The 21,793-nt window shown below is 42.2% G+C and overlaps 1 protein-coding gene across 2 annotated transcripts in view; it reads right to left on the bottom strand.

The window, feature by feature from the left end:
- Nucleotides 1–19,335, bottom strand: part of ssbp4 (single stranded DNA binding protein 4) — an 84,855-nt gene extending 65,520 nt beyond the window's left edge. For both annotated transcript variants that reach the window (XM_051376741.1, XM_051376738.1), the window contains exons 1-3: nucleotides 19,163–19,335; nucleotides 9,570–9,642; nucleotides 5,053–5,114 (exon numbers count right to left, since the gene is read on the bottom strand). In XM_051376741.1, coding sequence (XP_051232701.1) covers nucleotides 5,053–5,114; nucleotides 9,570–9,642; nucleotides 19,163–19,218 — 191 coding nt within the window. In that variant the 5' untranslated portion in view covers nucleotides 19,219–19,335. The remainder of the gene's footprint in view (nucleotides 1–5,052; nucleotides 5,115–9,569; nucleotides 9,643–19,162) is intronic.
- Between the last annotated feature and the right edge of the window lie 2,458 nt (nucleotides 19,336–21,793).

The following is a 21,793-nucleotide window of genomic DNA, read 5'->3' as shown; positions in this document are numbered from 1 at the left end:
CATGGTCAGGGTGCAATCAGGAGGGAAAAAAATCCCTTCCCATCTATCGTACCATCTCACATATCACTGGCTCTGAATCCAGGCAAAGTCTGGATGGGACCATTGTTAGCTGTGATTTGACAATCCCACCCACATTTAAAAGGGAAAGCCCATGTCATAGTTGTTGTCACTTCCTTTTCAGAGACACTAATCTTTAGAAATTATCTGGGAAGTCAACATTCACAGTTAATTAGCACCAGCAATCTGCAAGAAATCTTGTACTCTGCACACCCTTGTAATAGTACATTTTCTATCCAATTATCTAATCATTTCAATCTAATCATCTCATCATGGGAAGCTCTTTATGGTATTATGGGTAGTAGAGCCACACAACTCTGTGTAGAAGAACTGCTCTTACTTTGAAGAGTCACAGGAGATATTCATATTGCAGGTTAGGGTCATGAAAACTCTTTTTTATTCATTCAAATGAGAAACAAGGCTATAAAAATATGAGCTGGCACTGTCAGCACACACACACACACACACACACACACACACACACACACACACACACACACACACACACACACTTTGTATCCAGAACAGAGGAAGAAGGGATTAGCGTCCAGCCGTCCAGAAGAAGACAATTACTAAAATTAAATGCCATCACGATAATTATTTGCAATTAACTGTGGTCTGACAAAGCCGGTGGTGACAATGTGCTTTTCCATTATAATAAGGAGAGTAAACAAAGACACAGAAAGACAGACACACAGGCTGCTGGTGGCAGGTCGACATGATAATCCTCTGTGTGTCTTTAGCCAGTCAGTCTGTGAGTCGGGAGAGAGAGAAATATACATAGAAATGAAGACAGAGATGGAGACAGATGGTGATAAGGAGGCAGGCAGAGCATGAGTGAAAGAAACAGAGAGTCCAAAAAAAAGAAAGTTACAGAGATCAGACCGCGCTGTCTCCTCCTCTTATCAGAACAGACTCTTCTTAATGGGACAAAATGCTGCAATCAAAGAGCGGAGGCGGGGAAACACAACCCTTCCAGTTGTCTTTATTACCTTGACTCAAGTACCAGCTATTCTCCTGGCAGCGGCAATGCGTTCAGTGAGCAGGAGGAAACAACAACAACACTGCGCCATTTAAATCAGGAACACTCCCTTTGGACTGTGGCTAATAATTACAGCAACTGTCATCACAAGAAGACTGATGGCTTAAGAGGAAGCAGCAATAAAACAAAGTTGTGTGCTGTTAGATATTCACACAAACAGGTGGAAGATATTCCTGCGGTCATGGCGGAGACTTAAGGGACCTTCTGGTGATGCCGTGAATACTCGCTCTCTTGGTCGGTCACCGGACAGCAAGTTAGCACGGTTAATTTCAGCAAAAATATCTCCTCCGGTCTCACGGCTGACTGCAAACCATCTGTTTTGTGAAGCAGAGGTCATATAAAATTGCATGTTGAGATAGAGCTAATATGATAGCTTCTTCTATTTTGGACTCTCCAAATCTCCCTTCAAACGTCAAAGCTGTCAAGAGGTTTTTGGTCAACAATGCTAATTCCCTTGTCAAAGTGGAACTTTGGATTTACTCTGTGATGAAAGTCACTGATTGCAGCAACTGTATCAAAATGAACTGATTTTGGTTTGAAATTCTACTGTTATTAATGGCCGGGTGACAAAACCTTAATTCCTCTACAGTGAATCTCTTCAAGTAGTTTTGCAATAGCTGAAAAAGTTTATATATTTGAGCAAATTTCTCCTAGACTTGGTTCAGATTCGAATATTGTGCAATGTCAAAACCTCCCATTGAGACCGTTGATGCATTATTCCAAGATGGTTACCGCCATTGCTAGCCTTGTAGGCACGTCAGATAAATAGCCTTAATTATCCTTCTTTGTTTTATGTTTACACATTGTAGCAGTTTGTTAACAAGTGAAACCACATACAAATAGTGTACAGGTCCTTTTAAAATTGCCTCAATCGACTTTTATTAGTGTTAATATCGGATTTTATTTAGATGTAACTGCAACTAGGAGGCTGACGTGGGTTTTTTGGACTAAGCTGCTCCGATTTTACGATCTGGGCAATGCGATGTGAGGAAAGAAGGATAAATTAAGCAAGGAGGGGAAAAAGAGAGGAGAAAGAGAAAGAGGAGACTGTCAGATACCTGTGTTTACAAAGAGAAGTCCAGACATTAAGAGCAGAGGACGGCTGTACTCTCACTGTTTTCTCTGCCCCTCACAAACAAGAATTTCTGCTAGAGGCTATCACACAGAGGATCCCTCTACATACTGTTGTTGTGCTGAGGTTTTTATGTGTGTGTAGGTTTTGTGTGTTGAGGTGTGGGGTGTGTGTGTGTGTGTGTGTGTGTGTGTGTGTGTTGGGGGGGATTCAGCGGCCAGCCAGTGAAAACTGGTTAAAGCAATCGATTTTGGGATAAGGAGGAGACAACTAGCAGCAGCCAATAGAGAGGGAGCTAATGACACAATCAACACCTGCAGCCCTTGCTGAGCCTTTTCTTTATCCTTCCACCCATAACAACAGATGTGGATGAGTGACCCCCACTTCCAGCCTCCTTCTTCCTCCCCCAACAACCCCCCACCACCACCAACCCCTTACAGCCCCTGTCTCATTCTGAAGTCCCCCCACCAACGCCATCCTACAGGAAACAGCCACAGAGGCAGAGACAGGAGGGAAGAAAACTCCAGTGAGGTGCTGAGGAGGGGACAGCGGGGGCGGGGCTGGGGGTGGCGGCAGGGTAGGGTTCTTAGATTTGGCTGTTTAACACAAAAGAGGCTGGAATGCAAAGAGTTAATCCGTTCGGGGGTCTCTCTTCCGCAAACAAAGGGACAGGCCTCCAGACAAAGGTTGAGGGAGGGGGAGCGAAGGGTGAGGGATGAGGGAGGTTGGTGGCTTTCCTACCATCTGGAGCTTTTGTTTTGGGGGAGGCTGGAGGTTGGAGGGGGTTTGCTGGGTGGTGTAGGGTTGGACAGGGGACTCCGCCCCCCCTCCTCCCCCCCGCAGCCGACCCCCAGACCCCACCCCCAGTGAGTCTCAATGTCCACGTGCTGCATGGCCCAGACAGACGCCCCTCAGCCAGGTCATACTACACTGGAGCCCTGCCCTGCTCAGCCTGGCTAATCATCAGCCTACTCTCCAACTGCTCTCTGGCACACACACACACACACACACACACACACACACACACACACACACACACACACACAGTGACACACAGACACACACGCACTAGGTCATCTCCCACACTGTGCTGAAATATATCAATACAGTCAGAACACACACCACGAGCGCTCGTTTTCCCTTTCTATTCCCACTCTCTCGCACTCACAGGGCCAGTCTCCCTGAGACCTCTTATTGGTTCGGGCAGAGGCGAGAGCAAACTTAAGCTGCGCTGTATGTTTGTGTATGTCATTCTGTCAGTATTACTGGTAGCTGTCCAATTGAGAGCTGTCAGGTTGAGAGAAGCCAGGCTCTTTAAGGACCATTATGAACCGTGTCAACAGGCTTCACAATTACAACACACACTGGGGCCAGAGAGGATGAATGAATCAAGCCGCATGTCCGGGTTTATTACACAGGGCCGGCCGGGGGGCTTTGGGGATGAGCAGGATAGCATGAATGACAAACAAAGCGGGCCCTGTCAAACCTCTTATCCTGGCTCTCTTTGCCTCTCGTGCTGCCTTGCTGAGGATTCAGCCTCTCAACCTCCCTGCCTGTTTGCCTGCTTGATTCTTTGTCTGCATCCTTTCCAGCTGCCCAGCACCCCCCTTAATGCCTGTCTGCTTCCCCCTTTTTCCTTAAAGATGGATTTTCTAGTTCTTGGCCTGACAACTGGAAAGGGGGAATCCTACATTTGGGTGTTCCCATTCCCTCTAATTCAGACATGGAGAAAAACAGTGTACGTGTCAGGCACTAAGCCCACTGACCCTGTTCTTCCAGCCAGATAGAAAACACTGTCCTCTCTTTATCAAGCATTAAGACATCTGACAGATTTGTTTAAAGACGCAGAAAGAAAAGAGGTGCAACCCACGTCAGACTCTTGTTCTGTTAAATGGAACATCAGGTTACAAAAGTCTCCAGATCTTGACGATGGATGTTTAGAGTGGGAGAGTTGAAGGGGAGGCGCTGCGGGACAGACGTGGGTCAGAGATACTGAGGGAGGTGAAAGGAAAAGGTGCATAGCAGTGTTCTGAATACTACAGGAAGTTAGTTATTATAGTTTGGCACGTTGATTTGGCCTGCTGACCAACACAGTTAGCAGTTGCAGGAGCAGAAGATGCTGTGACACGCAGCTCATAGAGGTATAAAGTAACTCTAAAAGCCTCAACGCCCGATTGTCACAATCTGCGTCAGAAATTGCGTCTTAGTGTCATAACTCAGGTCAAATCTGAACACACTTACATGATACATATATTTTTAGACTAAGCGTGACTTACGCTTTCTGAGGATATCATTATCTCTGATATCCATCTCAAATAAATATACATAACTTTGCTTAAAATCACAGAAAAAAGACGCACATTAAGAACCTCCTACAGAACCTGCTTGACAATCATCAGGTTTTTAAGTTCCCTTCAATGTTGATGTTATAGTCTGTACATCCATGGGAACAAACAAGAACTCCTAATTCGGGATACTTTAAATGGTGCCAATTTGCCAAAATGTAAACTAATATATGCTATAAAGCAGGGCTCAGATTGTAGACAACAGTATAACTCACTGAATCTGAACATGTTTCCTGTTTACATCACCAAAACCTCACAAGCAACGTGTGAGGTTAAAAAAAAAAAAAAAACACAGTTCAGCTTAAATAACAGAGCAAGGCAAGTTAGCTCACTTGTCGATCAGAGGGACGCTCGGAGTACAGCACTTAAACATGTGCGAGATGATGCACTTAGCATTCCCTGCAATTACTGTCCCTCTCCACCCCTGCACATTCCTTCAGACCATCAAGAGTACTTCTACAGTATGAATGTGAGCTGTTGAAGAACGTGTGTGTGGTCAAGATAGAAAAAGAGCAAGACGATCAATGTATACATACCACCACCATGAGTGTAAAAATCCTGGAGGTTCCCCAAGTGTGATGTTCTTCTCCCATCGGATCTGAGAGGAAGAGAGAATAGAGGAATGAGAAGACAGAGGAGGGAAATGAAAAATTAGACACTGCTGAATGTTTTATGCATAATGTAATCATTTTGCTCAACTGTCTTTCCAACTTTAGACAGACAGAGCAATTTTGAGACAGAAAAAAATAGGCCAACGGGCAGCGCAGTGAAGTGCAGTGCAGTGAGGAGTTTGTGGATAAGAAACTGTGACTGTCTTGAAGCAGCGGCCCTCTCCACTGCCCTCACAAACCAGCAGAGCTCCTGCCTGTATCTGGACACCAAGATAAGATCCAGTGAGAGATAACAGACCCGCTGCCTGCTTCACACACTCCTACTGACACGACTCTGCACATGCAAACACACACACACACATCCGCTGTGTGCATACATGATTCACCGGAGTCTGAGGACAGCATGACAGCAGCAAGATTTGTCTTGTGTTTTTCTATATATACATATATAGAGAAATAGATCCAAGTTTCTATTTAAGTGTCTATTCTACAGATTTCCCCTGTGCAGTTTATAGTGATGTGATGTGCTGTATGTGGGTTGGGCCTGTTGATTTAACGCTGCTAAAGAGCTGAGTGCTGCACTGTGCAGGAGAGCATAGAGTGGCAAAGTCCTCTCGGGGACAGAAGTGTATTTTGTGTATACTATAAACGTAAGTATGTGTGTTTGTGTGTGTGTGCGCATTCCTCACTGAAGAGGAACAGAGGCTAATTGAGGCAGGAGAGTCCAGGTGATAGCGCTCTCATTAGATGGCACTGAGCAGGTGTGTGTCTGTGTGTGTCTGTGTGTGTGTGTGTGTGTGTGTGCCTTCAGTCTACCTGTGAGGATAGAAGTCCCTTATCTATTGAAACATTTCTGTGTGCTTTTCTGTGTGTGTGTTTGCATGGGGAAGAGACAGTGAGGTGCATAGGTGTTGCAAAGAAAACATCTTCACAGTACACTGCAAATACAGAAAACAGAGTCAAATTAGGGCTGGGCGATATGGCTTAAAAATAAAATCTCCGATTTTTTCACACCAAACCGGATTTACGATTTGAATCGATTTTTTTGTAGACTGTTTTTTAGCAGGTGTTTGTGGGCTGCGGTCCTGTATATCTCGCAGAGAGCAACATTTCTCCTACGGCTGCATGCCTCTGCTTGAGGTGCTGGAATAAATTCGTTGTACTGCTACCTTTGGTTGCAACAGCTTTCAAACAAACTTTGCAGTGGGTCGTGGTTTGTTCGCTGTCGGACGCCACAAAACCAAACCAGTTCCAAACAACCGACGACACTGTGCCTTTTTTGGGGACGAGCTCATCCTGGCTTGCTGCCGTGTTGTGTTTATCTGTGGAGAGGCGGGGGGAGGGGTCAGCACACTCTGACCTATGGGAGCCCAAAGGGAGCACCGGTGTTGTGGAAGTTCAAGAGAAAACCAATTTTAACTAATAATAAATTGTGTTTAACTACAAATTCGTAATAATCGATAAAATCGATTTATCGGCCAGCCCTAAGTCAAATAGAGATGCTGTAAATCGTACAAAGTTACAACCCAATAGAAGTTTGCAGAACATCCATAGTATGACATCTTTAAGTCGATAACTTGTTAACTGTGTCGCAAAATGACAATAAAAACAATGTTTATTTTACCTTTTAAATTTTAAAACATGATTCAGACATTGTTGTTAACACTAGCCTTCTAATAGTGTTCATCAGTCAGTCTTATTTCAAGGTCTACTTTAGAGCTGCAATGATACACATACTCCATAAGTCTTTTCAAGTAAAAGTAAAAGCTTTATCTACAGGAGCTTTCAACCACATCTCTGATTGTGAACTACTGTTTACTTAGTTGTGTACGATTTAAAACCCATTTTTTTTGGTCCTTGTATTTCTACTATTCTCATTAGCTTGTAATTTATTTATCTGAGATTTTCTAATTTGTTCTAAGTTGAAGCAATAGGAGAAACAGCAGAGAACAGAAACACAGGCACTAAACGTGGAAGATTTAAGAAGAAAAGAAGAAAGACTGATGATCAAAGTATAAAAGAAAGGGAACACAGGAAAAAATTGTGTGCTTCAAGAAAGATCTAGAGAATGTTGAAAGGGTGCTTATACAGTAACTGAACCCTGAGTGATGTAGTTGAGTATAACAAATCATGTCTGTTTGCAACCTTTCTTCAAATACTCATCCCTCAACATTTTAAAGTCTACTGCTAGGACTGCATGAAGGGGAAAAGGTGAAAGGTCGAGCTGCTGTGTTTGCTTGGATATGTACCCATTACTGTCAGTCTAATCCAAATACACTGACTCTGACCATATAAGACAACTAAATACAAACGATGCTGTGGTTGAAATAAACAAAATCATTGAGCAATATACTGTTGCAGGCGCAACATTTAAGACAACTGGCGTCAAATTGACTTAGCAGTCTTAGCGTGCATGCCTTGTGGACATGGATTGTTTGGATGTGTCTGTGTGTATGTTGTTTTAATCCCTGTCTGTGTAGATGTTGTTTTAATTCCTGTTTGAGGCTGTGGAAGTGTGCGTGGGTCTGTGTGTGTCTGCATGCCTCCGGTTGCCTGTGACCCAGAACTTCACCCCTTTCCAGCAGCTCACCAATAACACTCAATCTCTGGGAGAAGATTCATCCACGAGGGCTCTGAAATGAGCGAGGCTCTCTGCAGCCCGACCACTTAATCTCTGTGTGCTGCTCCCCCATCTTTACTTCATATTTTAGACGTCCGCTCGTGGTTGCTGGCAGCTGGACCGCCCTCCAGCAGCCCTGCCCGCCCTGTTGCCCTCCTGCCTGCACACCATAAGCAAAGGCAACCAATTTCTGTCTGATTGCGTCTGATTGATGCATCCATGTTTTAGCGACGGTGATTTGGGGCAAGTATCTCTTCTCTTGCAGTATTTTTCTCTACTTTTTCTTTTCATTAGATCTTTCTTCAGAAATTCAAGATCTTTTCAACACAACTTTTTTAAGAATTATGAGGGGATTATCATCTGACATTGATAGTGGCAGTTATTTTACAACTTGTTTTTATTGCCTAGGCCAATAAAATAAAATGGTCATGGTTGAAAACCGTTACAAGCAGATCTCACAGAGGTTCCACAAACACTGCTCTGAAGCTCATTAAAGTAATAGTTTGACATTTTAGGAAACATGCTTATTCCCTTTCTCGCCGAGAGTTAGATGACAACATTTATACAACTCTCATGTCTGTATTGTCAATATGAAGCTGCAGCCAGTAGCCAGGTTAGCTTAGCTTAGCATACACGTTAGGAACAATCTTTGGACTCTGCACTGGTTGCCTGGTAACCACTAGATGAAGACAAAACTCCAGGAAGTGTCCGACCAACAAATAGTCCAGGATATCATCCTCTTAAAATCTTCTTTTTACACTTCAGTTTTTGTACAGATTAAACAAACAAGATATGACGTGTTAATAGTTGTATCGCTCTTCTCATCAAACTCTCGGCAAGAAAGCAAATTTAATTTAATTTCCCCAAATGTCAAACCATTCCTGTAATCCTGCTTTATATGGTAGAAAATCTAATTTCCACTCTCTTACTTCACCAAAGCCTGTTGCTAGCACTCTTACAGATGCTCTGTTGAACTGCTTGTTGAAACTGTGTCGCTCACTAAACCCTCACTTCTGGGTGTGCAGCATGCAGGTGTACAAGTGCAACAGTATCTCTATGTGACTGTACACCGAGCTCACCTGATGAAATGACAGATAAATGATGTCAGTACTGAAGTTGAACGATATAGACCTGGCCTTGCTTGCCATCGGAGCCCTCTCAGTGTTGGGGAGTGTATTAAGTGGAGCTGAATAAAGCCAGTGAGCAGGAGAGGTGTTGTACAGGAGACGGCCTGGACATAGGACCATTAGCAGGAAGGATGTCCATTAAGGAAGAGGATGCAACACATTAGAGACCTTACCTCTTCAACAGTTCAGCGGCCTAATATGAGACTAATAAGTTCAGCAGACCTCGGACAAATGGTTATGTTTGGAATGGTTTCAACTATTAAAGGTACACTTGATTTAACTTAGCAGGGACTGGCTTTGCTTCTTAAATGTCACAGCGGAAAGCGAGCAACAACACATGCTTACAATATGTCAGACTACTCTAATTATGCAGCGTTTATGATTACAAATTAGAGCTAATAATGAAGGGCGGGTAATCATATTAAGTAGCCCAACCGATGCAACGTTTACGTTGTCACAAATTAACAAACAAGTCAAAAGAACATTGTTGTTGTTTAGCAAGTCTTGGTTCATTAATGTATTAATGTTTTCACAGTTTTAAATGTCCAAAGCTGTTTTTTTTTGTTGTAAGATTGCTCAACAGCTGCTTGAACCCAGAACAACTTATAATGTAAATTCCATCCCTGGTTATACAATGGAGGGGGAATCACACTCACGCTTTAGGCACAGGAAGTCAAAGTGAAAGAACATCTTACCTCTGACAGGAAGGTCTGTGCTGATTTCTGTGCGCCGACATGCAGCAAATACTCATACACGTATAAAGCTAACCTGGAAAACAGAGACAGAGAGACAAAGAGAAAGAAGTCAGTGTTGAGGATCATATCTTTTACACTCCATTTGCTCATAAAACCTAATTTCATTCTCAAAAACAACATTTAACTGAAATATTATTTAAAATAATTAAAAAACAGGTTCATGCTCTCTCTTCATCCCCAAATGTGTCACACTCATTCCAAGTAGCCCACCAACTTAAGTCCAACAAATGTGCACAATTGGCAGGAAATCATCACTTTGTCATTTTAGATGGAGCTTGGATAAACACGATTTTACAGTATGAAGATCATATACACTGTAGAAGGGGTTGTAAATGTGTGATGTAAAGCTCTACAGCTCTGAGCTAAAGAGCCTCCGTGGCACTCAGCCATATCCCTGTGGTTTTAGGAACTCTGCTGTTGAGGCATAGAGGCTGAAAACAAAACAGTGTAGACACACTGAGAGAAACACAGACAGCCGAGACGAAAAATATCCTCCAATGTGGCTGAAGTTGGACTCTCAAATGTCACCACACAGCATGTTGGATTCCTGTTATTTTTAGCTGTCACACACGTTGATGCCCACCTTCCTATCAGATTTAAGGTAGGAAACATGGCTGAAGGATTAATTAATTTATGATGATGAATAATTCCTAAACAAACTTTCAGAAACATATTTGCTTATCAAGTTGTTACGGATAACTTGTGACATAACCAGCAGACACAGAGCAACATGAGCATCCCACTGGAGTTAAGCCTCTCATCCTGACTGTGTTTAGTCCAAGACTTGTGTTTTAGCTCTGGCTTTGTCCAAATATGGTTCAAATACAGGATATATGCAAAAATAACAACAAATACATAGCAAGCTACAAGTAGCAAGGGAGAAGTTAGGTGTTAATTCACAGTGGGTTTGGTTCTACAAAACATCCTTTCACAGTACATTTGATTGAGTGAAAAGGTGCCATGAAAAAAGTCAACAAAAACTACAGCCAATGTTTTGTTTGTCCGTTCTGGGCCACTGTAGCAACATGGTGGTTCAATATGGCGGACTCCATGGAAGGCGACCCACTCACTCTGTAGATAAAAACAGCTCATTCTAAGGTAACAAAGACATAACAATTCCTATATTCAGGTGATTATACACTAGAGCAACATGAGAACATCCCTATAAATATTATATTATATTTCTGCCAATAGAGCTATATATCTAACAAATGTTACACATTGGACCTTTAAACAACTCGTGCTAATTTTGACCTCTTCGGTACCAGCAACACATTTGAACTATTTTCTATGAAAAAAATCACATTCAGTTTGTGTGATGTGTTGATAAAAAGAGTAAAATGTATGTTTTCACGTAGAAAGTAAAGGTCTGGTTGCCAAGCAACAAGATGACAAGACCCCATGAAGTCACTCCATAGTGCAACACTTAACCCCTCATAAAAGCACAATATGTCATTTTTACACATTGTTTTTTTATATGGATTAAACAAAACACAACGTGTTAATTAGTGATCTTGAGAGGTGCTGGTAGGCTCATTATCTCTGGACAGAACCAAGGTAGCAGTTCGCTGCTACACTAACTAACTGTATCTTGGCTGTAGCTTAACATATTTACATACAGATATGAGATTGGTATCGATCTTCTCATTTAACTCTCTGCAGGGAAAGGTTGAACTAGTCCGTTGACTGCTTCAGTCAGACTGAACAAAAGGTTTTTAACTCGAGAAGCAAAAAAAGGCAGAAAGTTTACAGAAGACTGTGGATTGTTTTCATTATGATCCATTAAAATCAATCCATCTTCATAGCACATAGTGTGATATCTTTGGGGTGGGGGTGGGGGGGGGGGACAAGATCATTGCTGTCTCTCAACAGCTGACTCATCCTTGTTACTTGCAGCCTGGACAGACATCACAGCCTGAAATCATCAGTATGCAATTGTCTCCAGGTCTGAAATAGGGGTAGAGGGGAGCTGCTGGGCTGTTGTGTACGGTGGGCGACTGTTTCTATGCTGATCACATGCGTCAAGGCCAGAGCAGACACAGAGTTATGATGTTTGGGTTGATGCTGGATGATACTGAATGAATCAATAATGAGCAGGGCCAGAGTTGAACAACCTGACTCCTTATCTTCACAAAGATATCACTGAATTTCACTGCAATGTCTTGACAACCATCTGCTAAAAGAAAATTATCTGCTACAGCTGGTCCAGACCAGTTTCAACTAGCATTAGACGCTAGATGCTATCACCTCTTCTATTTCTCACTCTTACATCAGATACAACTGTATCAACAACCATTTCAGATCCGCAGTGTAAACACACTGTTTAAAATAGAAGGATTTATAGTTCAATAGAGAGTATATATGTGTTTGCTGGAGGGGGGATTGGGGATGACGGAGGGGTCACTACTAAAGGGCCACTCACAGATTGCATGTGGAGACAAGGACTGGGAGAAGCATGAGACACAATAAGGAGCAAACTGCTTGTTGTAAATGTTTAATATTGATCTCAAATGGAGTGACTGCCCTGTTAGTGAAACTGATCAGTGTTGTGTTTAGGAACAAGTCTACTGTGTTTAATTACGTGTTGTCTTGCAACGAAACTGCTGTATGATTTGTTCCCTTCAGAGGCTAAAAACATGAGTAACATTTTTTGGCATATGTACACAATAAGCAACTTCAATAGGAATGAATGAGGCACGATCTTTGAACATAGTATACAGTTCTCGGTAATACATCAATGATATAAACCAAAAACCTCTAGTAATAAGGCAGCCTCTTGCCCAAGGAGTGAAACTAAGGGCAAAAGAAGTCCACATATATATTTTGTTGCTCATAAACCTTAATAGTTCTCTCATCTGGATTTGGCAGCAGGACACTCAGAGGGCGCTGTTCAGATGTGTTTCAGTAAATAAAGTTGAGAGTATGGTTGTAACACTACTTGAGGTACCATGTTTGTCAGGTCATTCACTGTAATGCTGACTCAACCATCAAGGTTTGCTATCTTTGTTTTTGCTTCATCAGCCTGATCAGGGTGATGTTTAAGCTTCCCGGGTTCTGAGTAAAGTGAGGAGTCTGTCAGTGTGAAATGTAAAACTGAGGTCCCTCTTTGCAGTGTGAAATATCCAGCGGCAGGCATCAGCTCCTATACACCCTGTCCGCACTGTACAGGATCGAACAGAGATTCCCATGAGCACTGCAGCAATGACATTTTCATGGCAGAGCCTGGTGTGATCTGAGGGGCTCTATGCCCTAGCGATGGGCACCTGCTCCGGCTGCAATGCATTATTTAAAAACACTCATTCAATCCAGGCTTCAGGGGACACCTTTTGTTACTCTGTCAGAAGTAGTAAGTGTAACTCGGCTGAGGAGGAGACTTTTTTGCAAGCTGATGGAGCAGAGCCCAAGGAAGGCCAGGTAGATAAAGGAGACATGGGGGGAGGGTTGTACTGTACAGGAGAGGGAAACTGAAGGTCAGGGCCTCTTTTTCCTATGTGGATACTGTAAACCTGAATTCCTTCCCTGTGAACTCTGCACTAGTTACACATGTCACTCAGGAATAAAAGATGAGATGCTTACAAGACAAACCACAACAACGCGGTCCACTCCACATCTCGCATTTCGCCTACTGCACATTTCACTCTCTCCTTCTTTGGCTGAAGTCGTTCAGATGAACAGTGAAATTCAACAATAAAGCATGTGGATGCAAATGACGCGGTGGCAGATCAGATCAGTGGGGGAAGAGGAACAATTTGACTGCTGACTGGATATCAAGGGTCAAACCTGGTGTATGAGTTCACATTAAAAAGAGCAACAAAGCCATCTATTGTCTGTTAACTCACCCTCTTCAGCTTTCCCACCATATAGCGACTTGGTGCGACTGTAGCTGCGACATTAAATATCTACAACACCATTTCTGATCATTTTTCTTTTCTTTTCCTGGCTCTAACCTTGTGCAGCCTCACTAGCACTTTGCTCCATGTCCACACATCAAGGAGATCTCTCCCACTGCCACGTCCCCAGAAAACACACCTGACATTTAGCCCCAGGCTGCCCCATCCAGCCTACCCTTTCCTTCGCTCGCCTCCAGAGACAAGGGCACCTCAGCTGAGTTTAGCCAGCTAAAGCACAGACAGTTAGCAAATTAACTTCCATGTCTTCGTTTCAATAATTTAGCAGCGAGAGCAGGGGCAGGGTGAGGTAAGGTATGCATGCAGGAAGTGGTGGAGGAGGATGAAGCAGCAACTGCATCTGCTTTTCTATATAATCTAAGCCTTTCAGAAAAGAATAAAAAGGTATAGCATTCATAATTTATATGTTCTGTGGTGCAGTGTAACAGAAAGCGTAAATGGCTAAAAACACAACATATGATTTCCTAAATATTAAATATTTATAAGCATCATATGAAAGTGGTATAGATCTGACGCTGTAGTGGTGAACGGGTGTGAATGTATCAGTTGAAGGTGAATGAAAGATTGGATGTCTGTGTGTGACACCTGTGATACTGTGAAGCTGTTTCACTAAAGCTTATTCCCACTGCACACGCTGTTTATATTTGCTTGGCTTTGTTATGGCAGTTTCTTTGTCAAAACAAATCAGTGTCAATAGGCGTGTAAACACGCATGGCTTTAGCCATGGGTTAATCCACACACTGTCTCTCACACACACACATGCGCCTACAAGCACACACACACATTTACTCCTCTCACTCTCTACCAGCAGCTTCACTCTGTGACATTACCTTTTGACAGACTCACCTGTAAACATCCTCTAACCTCAGAGTTTAACTGCCTGATAACTTGTTCAAGTTTAATTTTAACTCAGAAACACAACTTTTCAGTGAAAAGGGCAGAGGAGAGAGATTTATAAAGATTTGTGATAGGAGATTATATTGACATAGCTGACATAGTTTTGTTATCACCAGAGCCTCCTCCCACAGCAGTTAATGAGGGCAATGATATAACGCGGAAAAATAATCCAAACTTCAGGGAGAACGTTTGTTTTCCATGTTACAAAAGACTTTATCTTAAGGAACACAGGAAGTCTTATTTACCTGTTTAGATTATTCTTTTCTCTGTATTCTCGTACAAGACTTACGCACTTCTCTTATGAGAACTCTGTTGCCAAACCGACTAACAACTTCAGGCACGTAGCCTCAATATTTATACTGTCTCCTTTATTTCAAGTGAGAAAACTAACAAATTTGTGCGGATGCACCCAAAGCAGCTGACGAAAGGCGGCATTAATTGACTGTTGACATATCTGAATGAAAGCACAGTCAGCCAAAGGGTGCCGAGGGTAAATCAAGGGTTTCTTTACTTTTAGTGCAGTGTTTCTGCCTATGTTAGTGCGCAGCTCTTTATGCTTCCTTCAAAAGGCTAAAATGCAGATGGCAGAGCCATCTGTGTAGAATCAAAACCATGCATTCAGACCTGAAGATCCCTATTAAACTGCATGTAAATACGTGGGAGGAGCCAGAGGAGGAGCGGAGGATGTAAAGAACCCCATGTTCAAAACAAACTGATTAACTTGAAGTTCTTGAAGTTGAAGTTCTTTTCCCAAACAAATACAGCGACACTCGAAATCGCACAAAAACTGTCTGTAAACAAACACAGAGGATTAGGAAACAGACACAGGGAGCAGAATTCTTTCAGAAACTAAGAACGTGCTTTTTAAAAATGAGATGTTTGATCAAGCTATTAAATATTTTTGTGAATGGCACCGTTAATTAAGATGCCGGATTCATCAGTGCATATTTCAAAGAGGTTCCAGTAACTAAATAATAAGGTGACATTAATATTGAAGCTACCCCCTGTTCAAATGATATTCAATAAAACGCTGGTTAAATTTTTATTTTTTTTTAAGTGCGGAGAGTAATACATTTCTTTGGTCGCAAGGGCACCAGCTATACCTCTACCTTTATTATTATTAGCATGTTCCCTTTTCACAAAATGTCTGATCACAATAATGTTTCTCAAGGATGTGCGAAGAAAACACTTCACTCCCCCCTCGTGCCTGCTACCTGTGATCTCAAGACAGTGAAACCAGGCAACTGAATTCCACTTGTATGGCGAGGCCTTGGCTGTGTGGAGGAATCCACATAAGTGTGAAATGTACGTGTGACTGTTTGTTATATGTCGTATTTCTGAGCAAACTGTTTGGACTTGAGCCTTGGTTTCAAGGCTTTAAAGAAAATAAAAACACACACACACACACACACACACACACACACACACACACACACACACACACACACACATCTTTGTGTCACAAACATACTTAAATGCACACTTGAGCTTATAAATTGGAACATTTTGTGTACCCAACCTGACAACTGTTGTACACTATTGAGGGGACTGGAGCGTTCAACGCTGCTAACACAGGAGGATGTGCTCTGCTATGGAGGAGCTTTTTTAACTTATAAAACTTTTTTAGGTTTCAGAAGCTACCCCTGCACATTGGTACGCACCAGATTACACGCAGGAACTGTACCACTTCTGACGTAACTCCTTACTGAAATCAACAGATCATTGTTACCTGTGGCAGCATGGGAAGATTGCAATACCAGACGCTCATAAAACACCACAGCACCTGAACAACATTGCGGCCGCGTACAGTAACTCTTTTCTTGGGAGTTGAAGGAGACAGTGGTGTAAAAATGATAAGATACTGTTTCTCTTGGCTGTTCTAACTTCCAGAGTGAGCTTAATCCAGTTTTCCCTGAAAAGCTCCAGCAGCTGTCTGCACTCCAAATGACACCAGACTGCCAAACAAGTCTGGTGTTAAAAGAAATAAACTCTGTTACTGAAAATACTGAACGTGAGACATTTTAGGAATTTAGCTACACAAGGAAGCGTCTCATAAAAAATCCAGATACGCTCCTCAGTAAATATTCTTCCTTGTAGCACCAATTGGTCTGCTGTAACTCACACAACCTGCTCACACTCTTGTATTGTCTGATTGCTTTCAGCTATACAGGAAAAACACCGCTCTGGACAAATTACATTTTTCTCAAGTCTCTACTATCTAGTCTCTACTTTTTCCTTCAACAAGTTCTGCGTCTCTAATCCAAAACAGAATGACCTATAATATATATACTGGTACAGTAATAATACCAAACTGCTGACCAACCAAATACCTTATATAATGGATTTATAGTTTATTTAATCAAGTGAGTATATGACTTGATAATAAATCCTTTAGAGGAGAGCTGCAGCTGTGATACTCTGTCACACTGTACGGCTGAGTCTGCTTTAATTGGAGTCCATCCGGGGCGCCCTCTTTTTAGTATCTGAATATGTAAAGAGCCATATGAATATGTAAATATGAATATGAGCTAATTCTGTGATGCATTGAGGCAGCTGTTGTGAGCTCCACATTTACAAGGAAACATGTGTTGGCCCTGCGGGGCAGGTTAGGGTGACAAGACAGGTGAGGGGAGAGGGCAAGTTGTCGTCCATTATGTCTGGACATTACCTGTAGGACACACACACACACACACACACTAGGTTTAAAGACTTTGATATTTACTGTGGAGTTTCTGATGCCAAACATACTAAAATAAACAAATTCAAGAATGCTGTTATGCACAAGCAGCCTTAACAGAGAAGCATTCATCATTTCCAGTTCTCAAAAGACTTGTATTTCTCATAAGTTAAATTATTAATCCTCCTCCTACACTATCATTTGAAATACATGCTGCCTCTGCACTGATTTCACTCCCAATAACACATAGAACATAATCCACACTCCCTGAACAAGCAAGGCCAACTAAAAACTGTCTATAAACACACACAGCATTTTAATTATCTATTACTTTTCGACATATTGTGAATACAGTATTGAAAGGGAAGAAAAAGGGGCACACAAACAGGTGTAATAGCAGCTAAAAGTCTGCTGGTGGTTCATATGCAATATTAAAGCATCATATGCTGGTTCAAAGGTCACTCTGCCTGCTGTTCATAAAACCACATGGGACTGTTTTCATTTAGGATTCACTCCTCCACCTCGACACAGACACAAACACGCACAGAGCTGCTCAATTTTCCAATAATCTGATGCGAATTCAGAGTGAAATTAAAACGCTCATGGCACCAGAAGTGTACAAAGTAGTAGTCGGGGAATCTTATACGAGCCACATCTATAGAAAGCTTAATCAATCGAATGTGACACAGCAATGCATCAACAAAAAAATAAAAAAAAAATAAAAAATAAAAAAAAAATAATAATAATAATAATAATAATACAGGAGAGTCAGGTGAGAAATGTAGTTTGTATTACAGATGTATGAGGTGCTACAGCCTCTCAGGACTATACAGTGTTTTTAGATTACAACTGGAGCTCAGCAGGGATCCCTGCTCACTCCTCTAACCTCAGACTGCTTTAAAAATAGCTAATGGTGATAAAAAAAAAGGCTGATCTTAGGAGCTGGGATGCAAAAAGGAGGACCAAATGTTTGAGTGTGGCCCCACCGTACAGAGATTATACTGTAGGCAGCATCGAGAGCACAGAGAGCACAGCAGCCTCCAGTCTACGAGACATTTAAAAGTTACATTTATCTTTTATTCAACAGCACTGCATGCACAATGTGATTTTAATCTGAAAAATGTACAATAAAATAAATGAAGCACAAAGCGTGATGCAATAAAACACAACGACGGGGATTTTTTTTGGTTTCTTTTTCGCGATATTTCCATCAAGAATCGATCCTTCAATCAATCAAGTGGCAATAATAAAAAAAATTAAAAGTCTGCACAAATAAAGAGGCTTCATGTTCGTGGCAGCATGACTCTCCTTTCGTGTGAGTGGATGCTAAAAGTTTACCACCGCTGTATGACTGCTGAATGGGACAAAACTTTTCCCCCTTTTTCATCGCAAAAGGTTTTTCGCTTTCTAAACCGGCTGTAAATAAAAATAAAAACACACAAACCCTCCACAGTAAACACGCTGCAGAGGGACTAGAACAAACACGGCAATAATTCAACCACACCGCCGAAAGTTTCCAGGAGCCGACCGAGCAGCGCAGTCCGCACAGGGACGAGCACACACACCGCATACAGGACCGTGTTTGAACCCCGCAAACACACCGGGGGGAAAAACGCGCTTTTCTCCTGCGTGTAACGCCGCAGACTTTATCACGCAATAAAAACAAAAACAACGCATGGTCGCCGTCTTTAGAAAGGTTGCAACATACACAGAGAGAGAGAGATGACAACAAAACACATATTTAGAAAAAACGTGCAAAAAAATAAAATAAAAAGTGCAAAAAAGAGGTAGTATTTAAAAAAAAAAAAAGTTTAAGAGACGCACCTCTACGGTGGTCGGAGGGGGAGGAAAAGGGGGGAGACCCTGCACCGAGGAGCGCACTTTTAGTACAGTACACTCCTTTTTTTAAATTACACTACCTAGTTTTACAAAGTTGGACTCCCCTCTTCTGCCCCCCTTTCGCCTCGCATGATAAGCAGGTAAACTCCCGCACGCACACACACGCACACACACGCACACACATATATATATAGGCGCGCAAATTCACTTACTTTTCTCTCGCTTGGCTATCGGAAGGGACGACAGCTCCTTTACCTTTGGCGTACATGCTGGATTCTGTTTTAAGACTTTTGCCCCACTCAACACCTGTCAAAGAAAGCAGCCAGGAAAACGCTCCATCTCCATAGCTACCCCTTTAGTGTTTTTCCTCCCCCCTCCTCCTCCTCCTCCCCTCCTCTCCTCCCCTCTCCCTCCCTCCCTCCCTCCTTCTCCTCCTCCTCCCCCTCCTCCTCCCCCCTCCTCCTCCTCTCTCTCTCCTCTCCCTCCCTCTCTTTCTCCTTTTTTTTTTTTTTTTTTTACATCTCCAACATTGGCCACAAATCAGGCACAGTTTCTATTGGGGGGGACTTGAAACCGTCCTCTGTTGGATTTTTTTTTTTTTTCCCCTCCTCAGCCGCTGTTCCGCAGGCCTGCTCCTCCTCCCTCCGCTGCGCGAACGGCGGGGGCTCCTTAAAGGGAAACACACACTTCTTGTTTACTGACCTCAGAAACATGAGGAGAGAAGTGTGTGTGTGTGTGTGTGTGTGGGGGGGGGGGGGATAGGGAAAGGCATGCCGGGTAAAGGCTCTGCTCTTGAATATTGCCAGCTTCTTTTCAGGAGGCTGGAAATGGTCGGGATTGGGTTTTTTTTTCACCCTTTAAGAGACATTCCAGGACTCCGACTCGTATTCCTGGGACTCTGACTTACACCAGTTTGTGATGAAAAGGGCCGGTTCGTTTAAATAGTCCGGTTCATTTCCTTCACCTCCACACTAGTGAACTGACTCGTGAGCGACTAGCGAGTTCACTACGATACACACGAAGGTCTCTTAGCTTTTTTTCTTTTTTTTTTTTAGTTTAGTCAGTCGCTGCTCACTTCAACAGCACAGACACCGAAGACTGGCTCACTCGGGGTTCGGTTTATTGGGTTTGGGCTCAAGGTTATTATCCTTAACTAAAACTAAACTTAAAACTAAAACATTTAACTTACTTTATTTAAGGGATTTAAATAACGACATCTAGTGGTAAAATTTCAGATTGCAACCAATTTAAATACAGCTCAGTCTTTCAAGCATAGAGGAGAAACTATGGTGTCAGTGAAACTCACCAAAACCACAAAAGGCCCTGTCTAGAGCCAGTGTTTGGTTTGTCCGTTCTGGGCTACTGTAGAAACATGGCGGTTCAACATGGCGGACTCCACAGAAGAGGACCCGCTCCCTCTGTAGATAAAAACGGCTCATTCTTAGGTTACGAAAACACAGCAGTTCCTTTATTCAGGAGACTAAACACTACTGAGAACATATAATAAATATTATATTATATTTCTGCCAATTGATCCTCCTAAATGTTACACACTTGACCTTTATGTAAAATAAAACCTAGACTAAACGAAAACTAACTGAAGCAATATTGTGAACTTAATAACTAAAATAAGATAAAACAGGAAATGTTTTATTCTTCAGTTTGTTCAACAACATCAAACATAAGGAGGCAATAGTGCATATGTTTAATGAGACTAGGGTGTCACAAAGTGTTGGGTTTGTATTGTAATAGTCTGTTCTGAATTAAATATTGCCCCTAACAAATGCCCTTGCATATTATAAACTTATACTAATTTTTAAAAAATAACAATTCATTTGTAAATCTAATGGCATTGCTGCAGGAAGTAGGCTACTTTAATGTAGTGGCAGGCTAAAAGGACACCTCTAAAGGTGTTTTCAGACTACACTGTGTTCTGTTATTTGCATGAATTTGACCCCTGGAGTTATGTTACGTCACAATTTAAATCCAGTGGCAACGTTCAGTGTCAGTTCAGGAAGTATTGTGCCCCTTCAGCAAGGCGGAAAGGTCAGGGTGGTGGATGGACGTGGACATCTGACGTACTTGTGGAAGTTTGTGTTTCTCTCTAACAGACCTGCAGTTAATGTTAACCACAATCTACCATTTTTGTTTCCTAAACTACTGTATCTTAAACTTAAGTGTTTTGGCTTTACATTCAACCAAACCTTAACCATAGTTTATTACCACAATGTTCCCACTACCTCAAGTATGCAGTAGTTGCATACAAAGATGTTACACAAATGAATAATTTAAAAAACATTAGCATCAAAAGCCCTATTCGCATGGGACTAGTATAGTATAGTATAGTATAGTATTTAGTAATTACCCCACCATGTCTGTGTTTCGTGCGGTGCATTCGCACAGGATAAGCGAAGTCTGTGTTTTAACTCAAATTTACTGACATTATCCCCCGGATATGATGTCAAGGCTCTGCGTAACCTATGTGTAACAATAAAAAACCTAATAACTGGTGAGCCTGTTGAGAGATAGAAAAATGTTCCTTTCCGCATGCTGTCATGCATGTAATCCATCTAATCATCTTTCGAGATTTCGCTCTTCTGATGGATTTGAGCTTGCTCTTTCCGCGAACGGGTCTCCATGCTGTGTACCTAGATGAGCCTCCTGAATTTGCACTCAAAATGCTGTCAAAGCTTTCATTTATAATTGCCAACGCAGCCTCCATAATTCTCGACCGGGAAAAAGGTGTGGAAAACACACCACATGACCTCTGTGTTTGGCGAAATATGGCGGTGGAATTTTTACTTTTCAAATTACGGACATGGCAGATTCGCACTGGATTAAGA

This window comes from Dicentrarchus labrax, unplaced genomic scaffold (genome assembly GCF_905237075.1).
Source record: "Dicentrarchus labrax unplaced genomic scaffold, dlabrax2021, whole genome shotgun sequence".
NCBI lineage: Eukaryota > Metazoa > Chordata > Actinopteri > Moronidae > Dicentrarchus > Dicentrarchus labrax.
The sequence above is the reverse complement of the archived record's forward strand: the minus strand, read 5'-3'. Positions and strand labels throughout refer to the sequence as shown.